Raw genomic sequence first — 10,508 nt, forward strand, 5'->3', positions numbered from 1 at the left:
TTTTGCTCTCTTCGGAAGCTGGTGATGAAGTTAGGGAAATGTAAATAAGGCTTGAAGTCTGCTATATTCTAGCTTTCTTTTGACCGGAAAATTTTGACTGTGTGCACTTACAACGTCATGTGAGAAGGGCTATATCTAGCGCATCCTAGCTCATGTTTTGGCGGGAAATAGGCTACTACGCACTTTGCGCGCGGCCCGACGTACGTCTTGCATGCGACCCGACTTACAAAATCATTACGAAAAAACAACACCGCTTACATCAACAATACTCCGTCTACTTATTGGGAAATATCTTCGCCATATCTGTATTCAGTTTCCTTTTCATAGACGGTACCAATCACATGTTAGAGCGTTACAAAGCTGTGCGTTGAATCGCCGTCCGTCACCATCGCGGCTCCAAAAAATGGCGGGAAAACAACGTTGCCAGACGGCAGCGATGTTCGATGTTTACGTTGTTTTCTTTGGTCGGTTTTCTTCTCAACAAACACTTAAAGACCCAATTTTTTTGTGTTTTATGAAGTTATATTTCTTATGTGTATGATAGTTGTATAACTGCTTGGCACAGGTCGTATATTTAGGTGTCGGGCCGTCTAGCTACGCAGTGACCCTCTACTCAGCGTTGCCATCATTATTGTCAAAATACCATTCTCGACAAAACAAGAAATGAATATGTACACATATGTTTTGAATGCAAATAAAAATTATGTGCATGGACTTGGTTTATTTATCTTCCTTATGAGCATAGTCAGTGGACACAAACACGGCGTACTTATGCATAACAAGATCACTAAAAAATCCGTCCTAAGTTAGGGCGCGTCCTAAGGTAGGGCAACCCCCGTTACATATAACAACAAATGTAATTGCAATTTTTTCTTTGTGGCAGTACTATTATCTTCTGTAAAATCATTTTGTTTTTGAGTTCATTTACAACATAACGTTATAGCCTACATATCTATTATTATCACTTGATAGATAACGTTATGTAGGCTATAACGTTATGATTGCAAAGTTGCTGTAAAAGGAAATGAAATGAGAAACTAATCATTGGACCCATTTGTGTGATTTTTATTTGTTCATGATAGAAATCCTGGTACCAGCAACAAGTAGACATGCGTTTGAATGATAATTAGGCCACAGCAAGTAGATTTCATGGATGATATCTTATCCAGACCAAGCTAATGCGAGGTCGCAAAAAAACAAACAAATGATGAGTAAAAAACAAGATTCCAAATATATTTAATAGAGACCATGACAAGAATTCAAGTGACAAAACGTGGTAACACAGCCAATAATTCCTGTATCCAAGAAGTGTGCAAAGTGACACTAGTGTGGTAGCCTTAGTGGTGTGGATCTAAACCCGAGTTTAGGTTTAGGTTCAGACTCGAGTCCAGAGGTTTAGGTTCAGGTCCGGACAATAATTTTGGAATATTTTTTCATGTTACATGTAAAATTGCATATTGGCAGATATTTTACATGTAATTTGAAAACTATATATACGGAATTATATACAGTCAGTAATTAACACAAAAGTTCAGTTATAAACACAAAAACAGCAATGTTTTAATATTTTTCTAGTGCAAATTTCACGATTTAAGGAAGGTTTAAGATGGTTTAAAACAAAAAGGAGTGTATGAGTGAGAGAATTTTTTTTCAAGTCCGGACTTGTTTCCAGACGTTTAGGTTTTTTTGGACTTGAACCTAAACGTTTTACAAGTCCGGAACCGGTCCGGCCGGACCGATCCGCACCACTAGGTAGCCTAGTATGACCAAGTTGGCTACTCAAGGCTACAGTACACACTACTACTGTTGCTTCTACAGATACCAAACAAGTTTCACTTCTACAACTACACATAAACTCATGGTCACTTCATCATTCATGAGTACTACAGGGAAGGCTACCACACGAGATGCCTTTCCATTAGCCTGTGTTAACACAAGCTCTTGGCCAGAAGTTAATGACCCCCACCCCCAGGGGGCTGGCGGTTACAGGACCGGCCGGCCGCTAGGAGTACGATTTGTCAGGCTACCTTTCCATGTTTGGTAATTCATGTCATGTTCACCATTTTTGGAGGGGAACTAGTTTTTCTTGAAATCAGGCAAAAATCAATGCTTGCACTTTGATATATGTCAATATCTACTTGCTGTGGCCTTACACCGCAGATGAAAAAATGGATTTAGTTCTTTGCAACAGGCTTGACATGCAGTACTCCCAAAGTCTGCAAGGAGATGCTCTTAATCCATCACTTATGTTTGCCTTGTGATGCTTTACTACATGTCTTGCTAGAAAAGTGAGGTATTCAAGAAAATAAGGTTCTGCACTTGATCCCTGCTGAAGACTTACATGGAGGCTTACACAGCATCACCAAGAGTTCTTACGACACCAACGTTTCAATATGAAATAGATAGCCTTTCTTTATCTAAACAATATTGACAGTTCTAGATCTACACAAACATCTAATACTTATCCCTGAATGGGAACTGTGTGCAAAACTATAAAATCAATTTTTTTGCTCCATGAGAAGTAACGTTATCTAACTTTGTAAACTAAAAAAGTAACAAAACAAAGAGAAAGCTGAAGGCAATTATTGTCCCAACAACATACATGTATATTTAGTAACATACAGTGTACCTTCAGTCCCTTTTGCTCATAATCAAATCTTCCTTTTATCTTGCTTTGTGGGACCGAGACCGGGTAGAATAAGGTGCTGTCTTTTTAGCACTTCCTGAGGCATTATCAGATTGAGATTTATCTACCAAAACGTTCTTCTTCAACACTTTCTTTCTAGATTTTACACCTTTTTTGTTGCCTGACTTTTTGCAGTGTTGAGGGTGGTAGGTTTTCATGTGCCATCTAAGACAGTTGGACTGTCGGCTGCTATAGTTGCACAGACTACAGTTAAACGGGGTGTCGCCTGTGTGAATCCTCATGTGCACACTCAGATGATCTGTCCTCTGGAACATCTTACCACAGTACGGACACTGGTGGCTGCGTTCGTCTGTGTGCACTCTGTAATGTTTCGTCATCCCCCCTTTGACACCAAAGGTTTTCTTACAGCCCTCATAAGGGCAAGGGAAACGTTTTTTTCCGTGGACAATATGGACATGCTTTTTTAAAGCACCCTTAACTTTAAAAGTAGACTTACAGTCTTTTACATCACATTTGAACGGTCTGGCCTCGCTGATTTTAAGCTCATGTCTCTTCATTTGCCGCTTAGTGAAGAACTGTCCGCAGTGGTCACACATGAACAGTTTGTTGCCCTTTAAGTCCAGCTTGTCTTCACTCGGCATGTGTGTTTTCAGGTGTTTCTGAAGTGCTTGTGCGGACAGAAACTTCTCTTCACAGTACTCACACGATACTGGGTGGGCCTCTAGCTTATGTTTGTAATATGACGCTTGACTAGTAAACTCTTCCTGACACTTACACACCCAAGAGGTCTTCTTTTTCTGTTTTGATTTGCATATCTTTCTTTGCATTCGACGTTCTGTCTTTTCTAACAAGTCACTGTCGCAGGATGACACGGATCCGTCACTGTCATCAAACAGTTTATCTTCTTCTGAAGACATGTGCCATGAACTGTCACTCTTATTACCCTTCTCGTCTTCTGAAGATGAAAGTTCCTCATCAAAATCATCTTCTTCTTCTTCCACTATATCTTCCTCCTTTGCATCAACGCTAAGTACATTCCAACTGAGAGCAGAATTCATGATGTTGCTATCATTACATAGGTTGTTCTCTATCTCACTGTCCTCCACAAGATCAGTAACTGTTTCCAATACAAGCTGAGATGACGTTTTGGTGCTGTCAGAAGTACAATCATCCATCTCCAAACCCCCCGGAAACACTAGATCTACCTTCTTTGGTTCCAAGACTTGCTTTCTACACTGTTTCGGTTTGAGTAACTGCAGATTGTTACTTCCTTCTTCTTCGTTGGAATCTGAGACTTGGCTGGTAGAGCTTGGTTGGAGCAGAATTATTGGCACTGAAGTTAGCGCAGGATTCGCTGCTGCATCTTTTGAATCTTGAACTGTATCTGCTGCTGTGCGGCCAGCACCAATGTAATCTACCTTGACTGGTACGGATTCCTGGATTTCGTACGAGCGCACGCGCCATTTTGATTTTGCAGGCTTTCTGGTCCTGACATGCTTTGCAGGAATCTTTGCAGGCTGTTTAGCAGCACAAGTTGCACAGTATGCATATGTATGGAATCTACGGACAAAAGTTAGGTTCACAGTCGGATCAAACTGACTTGTTTCATCGCTTGCAATCACACTGGTGTTCACAGACTGTTCATCGATTGTACTGACACCGAGGTTCATCTCAGCATCATCTTCCTGCGCTATGTTTGGGCCAACTGCATCACAAGTAAGCTGCAAGGATGTATCAGCGTAACGGTTATAAAGGTCCATCATTTGCACATCACCTTCATTAACATCAGTATCAAGTGTACTACAGCTCAAATCAGATGTATCAGTGTTGTTACAGCTATCAAGGTCCATCTCTTGTTTATCTTCTTCAATAACATCAGTACCAACCACTGTACTACAATTCAATGTAACCGTGTCCAGGTTCATCATTTGTACATCTCCCTCATTAACATCAGTACCAACTGTACTACAACTCAGCTGAGATGTAACAGTGTTGTTGTAACAGTTTGCAAGGATCATCACTTGTACATCTCCCTCATTAACATCAGTACCAACTGTACTACAACTCAACTGAGATGTGACAGTATTGTAGCCATTCACAAGATTCATCTCTTGGCCACCTTCCTTCTTAATCTCAATGCCAGCTGCAGGTGGTGTATTTGTGTTGTAACAGTTTCCAAGGTCCATCTCTTGATGAACCTCCTCGGTGCCAACTGTTCTACAACTCAGCTGAGGAGATGTACCGGTGCTGTTTCCGAGCGTCCTCACTTCCTCATCTTCCTTCTCAGCATCCGTACCGACTGTATCAAAACTCAGCAGTTGTGCTGTGTTGTTGCAACAATTAACAAGACTTTCCTCCAGTTCATCTAATACCTCCTCTTTGATATTGATTGCAACTGTACCGGTACCACCGCAGACTTGGGATGTTGTAGTATTGAGGTCGCTGAGGTTTTTCTCTTGGCCATCTTCTTCCTTAACAGTCTGTTGTATCTCGGGTATCTTGACTGGTGCCGTCTTCTCCCAAGCCACCGACTGGAGCAACTCTTCGATGAGCTGAAAGAGTGAAAAATTTCAACGTCTTATTTTCAAGTGAAATAATATGAAATAACATAATGGCTTGCGATTAATTGTCACAACAAAACCATGATGGACTAGTTCATCATACTTATAACTAAGGCCATGTTGATTTGATTACATGGATGACATGCTCAGGGAATTCCAAAACTGATACGAGCGTGTGAATAAAAAAGTTTCGCCAAGTTTTGCCTGAAATAGAAGGATAGTAACAGTAGAGTTTCGTAGAAATATCCCTCAACAAGTGCACAGAGCACACAGAGAGAGACACACATATGCAGTTCCTACTCCTAGATATCCAACAGTTAGTTGAATGAGTTGCGAAAGTCAAATTTGTTTAGCTGATGCAGATGATATCTAGAAAACTATAATTCAAGTCCTCTATAAACATGTGACCTCTGATAAATTGGGAATCATATATACAACAAGTCGTCGAGAGGCCCAAACTTACACCACTTGTTCCCTGCCCCAAGACCCACCCACTATAAAAAAATCATGAACCTGGCGCCTCCAGAAAATTTCACCCCAAACTTTGAAGCTCCGCTGCAATACTTTAGATACCCGCTAGAAGGCCCATTATCGAACTTGACCTTCCTTTCTGTAAACCTTACCCACCCACTAAGTATCATGCAGAACCATCGACAGCTTCTCGAGTTATGTTGGCGACATACAAATACACATACACACAAAGCCCGCTGCAGTACCGACGGAAAATGCCAGGGGAACCATTTTTGAACTTGACCTCCATTTCTACAACATCTACACACCTGCAAAAAATCATGAAGATCCATCAACGTTTCCGTCACTTTTTTTGCCTACATACAAACACAAAAAAATTCAAAGTCCGCTGCAGTACTGTTGAAAAACGCAAGGTGAACCATTTTCGAACTTGACCTTCCTTTGCACAACCACTACACACCTACCAAAAATCATAGATATTCATTGAAGTTTTCTTGAGTTATGCTCCTGACATACATACAGACCCACCCAACAGATTTTTCAACCGAAAACATAATCTTCCCGAGTACTAGTACTCGGCGAAGATAATAATATTATTTATTTGCATATTATACAGGTAATACATAAGGTACCCAGGTAATAACATATTAACTATTGGATGTAGAACACAACAACCTATTTCACATTCAAAATCTTGAATAATAGCTCTTTTCCAAGCACACAATGCAATATGATTTACTTAGAAGTGAGTGTCCAGTCTAAAATTTACAATAACATGTTCTCATGCATAGTAGTCATCAAATATAATCAAATCAAGGAGGTTACCTCCTTAATCAAATCAACTCCATATTCATCCCAATCATAATTCATAAATGAATTTGATCCTTTCATCAAATGCAGTGTATCCTACGGTCCAACAGTACACTGATAACAAAAAGTGTAACGTTTTTTTTATATGTGTGTTTAGTAAATTTTACATAAAAGACCTGTTTGTGGGACATCTTTTCACGTTCAAGATCTGACGACTCTCCTGCCCTTTTATCTCCAAACATGGTGGGTACGGCGTCCTCAGTAAGAAGGTTTGGGGGGTACTTGCCCTTGTGAAATCTCGCTCTCAAATTTTCGTAACAGCAGGCCGATGAGAAGTGTTCCGAACAAACTTGTGCCGGGGTGGCCGTATTGTTTTCTGCGCGAATTCTTTCGATTGTCCACGTCGGTTGTAGGTGACACTCGACCGCGGTTAGCCATTTCTGAAACCTGACTTCTTCCTGGGGAAACCTGTGATAGCTGATTCCTTTTCCCCTCGTCTTTCGCGAGTAGTTTGTACAAACCGAACAAGTCGGCATGGCGGCGCCGTCTAAGCCCCCCTCCCACTTGGACTTTGTTTACGTTCTGCGCTGAACGGAGCGGAGCGCTTGTCGGGTCCACTCTTCCCACGAGGCGACGTTCTTTGGAAACCGATTAAGACACAACGTTTTGGCAAGTTTATTTCCGAAGTGAATACGACAAAACCAAGGACTTGGACAAAACACATCGACTTCTTTCACTGTGACTTCCCGCCACCGCCCAGCTGTTCCCGCCCTCTTCGCATCTCTCCATACGTCACTTCCGGTTTCTGTTAGTGTTAATCTCCAAGCAGATATTTTAAGGAATGGTTGTGACATCCTCTGATTCGGCACAGTGCACTGATTGGCTTCTGATTGACGCGTACATGAATACACATGTCATGGACAACAAAACAATTATAAATAGTATCATTTGTAGGAAGCATTTCCTACCTGTTTCTTGGCTGTCTTGTTGTGTTGAGAATCAGAAGAATCCTCTGATTTTCCGAAGATAGTTGGAATGGCATCATCTGACAACAGTTTAGGGGGGTATCTGTTCAAGTGAGGAGCCAGGAGTTTTGCCTTTGGGTTGTCGTAACAACAGTCGGGGGAGAAATGGTCCGAGCAGACAAACACCCCATGATTTTTCTTAGCGGTTTTTTCGCGAATTTTCTCAATCGTCGTAGTCGGTTTGAGGTGCGGCTCCACGGCGATCAGCCACTCGTGAAGCCTGCGTTCGTCCTGTGGAAATCTGTGATAACTCACTTCTTCTTTGCCCCTCGTACTCCCATGGTAGTTTTTACAATAACGAACAACACAGGCCGGCATGGTGGCTGCCCCCCTCCCACTGCACGAGAGGATATCAGCTGGGGTTCAATCAAAGCCGGCTAGCTTCAATACTGAAGCTGATTTTGGAAGACCTATGGTGGCTTGTAGCTTTGTAGAAATCACAAATGACCTTCCTCGATCACAACGGCAACAATAAGAAAGCTGAACTCAATTCTACTTTAAATGGATTGTCGTGCAACTCGAAAAATGGCGGCATCAGGCTAGCCTGTTTCGAAACACTGACGTCAGAGCTACCCCAGAACGAGGCTGCAGACCATTACGTAATCGCCAATCGCGACGGGGGGAGCGAGGAGAGCGCGAAGTTCAAACGCGTGCACAGGGTTATTATAGGCGGATCAATGTACAAAAAAACCAATCTATCAACTTTTTGATATGAGACCTACTGGAAAATAATGGTTTCAAGATCCTGTGATGCTTTCCGGGGTTTCCGGCGTTGCTTAAGTGCCCGTACACATATATAGGTACGTAGGAAGTCATGTATAAGCTCGGAGATTCTGTATAGATGAATAAAATCACTGTATGAATATAATTTTTTTCACGAACTTATAAGCTTACCATAGCCATCAAAGCCTTTGCAGAGACCTTAACACGCCCAGTGTAACCATGTGCGTAAGAAAGCCGTGTTAGGTTAATATTTGAACATTATGTCATGCCTGGGCCTGATACGGGTGTTCCGGACCGTGTGATAACTATCCGGATCACATAGGGTTCGGGATGGTTATCACACAGGCTTCCATAGAATATTTCGAACGCATTTCGAACGCGTCGGTTGCGGGGCCGTCGGAAATTCGAATACCGGATTCGGAGATTGGAATCAATGTTGCTACAGTTTCTTGTTCGAGGACACAAAACTCCCTCAACTTCTGGCGCATTCCGCATTGAAATGTGTGTTTTCTCGGGTGGGTATGGCCAAGGTATGACATAAATAAAATACAACACGTTGTATTCCGCATCACCCTCGGTCCCAGCCCGACCGCGGGTCGGATCGCCCGACGGCCGTAGGCCGTCGGGCGATCCGACCCGCGGTCGGGCTGGTACCTCGGGTGATACGGAATACCCCGTGTTGTATTCTATATATACAACACCGGTATTCCACCTGTCCCAGTACGTCATGGTCTATTAGTTCCTAACAGGATGACACCTGTCACATGCACATAATCTAAATGATCGTTAGCGACCAGTGTTTTGATAAATACAACAGTGCAATCCTGGTGTTTATATGTAAATACCAAGAAGATTTCAGATGTCTCATGCTTGCGAGCGATTATGAAAAAGAAATACGTCATGGGAAAACATAATCATCCTTTATCTTAAAAAGTTGCACTTCAGCTAAACACCGTAAGGTGACGCGGTTGGACGAAAAACAGAAGGGGGAGGAGCGAGAGAGAGACACACAATAACAAAGGCATGAACTTGTGACCTATTGACCCGTGCATACTGTGCCGTGTTGTGCATACAGCACTGGGGAAGTGTGGGGGAAATCGATGTGCCATATTTACGTGCTGTGAATTGGTTTGCCGCGTGAATGATATCTTTGACGACTGTCTGCTACTAGCCATACAGAATAGCAAAGTTCTTTATTCACAACCAAGTATTTACACGAACCGACGTTTCGATGGCTATCTGTCATCTTCATTAGGGCAATAACTGACTGGTTCACTGTTCACTGAAGCTAGGTGTTACTGCTAACAATGCAGTCCCAAACGTAAAGTATTGTTACATTAATCAAGGAGGTAATATAACCACAGTTTTCCCACAATACATCATGCATTGACTTGATAAGAATTTTATTGTGCACCAATCGGTGGAAACTAGTGCAGCTCGTGGCAAGTTAAATGCACACCATAAAAATCTTGGGCTTATACAAACAATTATGCTTATCCACCCTAAAGCAAGTAGCAATATGGCTATGCCAAGACGAAGGTTATGGCCCTATATCGGCACACGAAGTTCACCTGTCAAACATTGTATGGTATGATGTTGGCCTGGGGTAGGGTGGGGGTCATGACCCCACCCCCTTGATAAATGGGTCAAAGTGTTTGCACTGTATAGCTACCCAGATCTTTATCTCAGGAACTTAAGTGCATGTGACATATGTACGTCGTGACATGTGTGCTGACCCAGAAACTTGTATCCGGGTCCTAGAATACAAACTTAACTGAATTTGATGATTCCAAATGTAGTTTACCAAATTCTTTTGTATTCGGATTTGCGTATAGAATAGAAATATTAATAGTGATCTGTAAAGGATGATGAAATCCTAGGAGTAGGCAATGACATTACTACTAGTATGTAATGTCCTTTGAGAAGGGAAGCGCACTGGCATGTCGGCGCAGGGCACACTCATGTTTTTAATTTTATCTGATCATTGTCAAATGAACTATTCCTGCAGAAACGCTGCTAAGTAACTCGAAACTGTTTAGATATACAATAATACAATCTTAAAGCTCAGATGATGCAGAGTATGGACAGTACAGTAAGGTATGAAAAGTAAACGCAGTAGGCTCACGACCTCCATATTTCACGTCACATTTTCAAAACACACGTCGAAAACCTGTGATATATGTATCATGATTAAAGGATGAATGTCCATTTTTCATCTGCAACAATCTATTAAGCATTGTCATGTCGCATGCGAAGAGTTTTAAGTCATAT

At 41.9% G+C, this 10,508-nt stretch overlaps 1 protein-coding gene across 2 annotated transcripts; it reads right to left on the reverse strand.

Annotated features, from left to right (window-relative positions):
- Positions 1-2,567: 2,567 nt before the first annotated feature.
- LOC136438819 (uncharacterized) lies at positions 2,568-8,163 on the reverse strand. 2 transcript variants are annotated; one of them, XM_066433785.1, is made up of 2 exons: positions 7,458-8,163; positions 2,568-5,199 (listed from the first exon to the last, which is right to left on the reverse strand). In XM_066433785.1, the coding sequence occupies exons 1-2, from the start codon at positions 7,830-7,832 to the stop codon at positions 2,665-2,667; spliced, it is 2,910 nt and encodes a 969-aa protein (XP_066289882.1). In that variant the 5' UTR covers positions 7,833-8,163; the 3' UTR covers positions 2,568-2,664. The 2 variants fall into 2 exon arrangements, with proteins under 2 accessions (XP_066289882.1, XP_066289883.1); XM_066433786.1 differs by lacking the exon at positions 7,458-8,163 and adding an exon at positions 6,666-7,076.
- Positions 8,164-10,508: the final 2,345 nt, after the last annotated feature.

Source organism: Branchiostoma lanceolatum, chromosome 7, assembly GCF_035083965.1.
Source record: "Branchiostoma lanceolatum isolate klBraLanc5 chromosome 7, klBraLanc5.hap2, whole genome shotgun sequence".
NCBI classification, from domain to species: domain Eukaryota; kingdom Metazoa; phylum Chordata; class Leptocardii; order Amphioxiformes; family Branchiostomatidae; genus Branchiostoma; species Branchiostoma lanceolatum.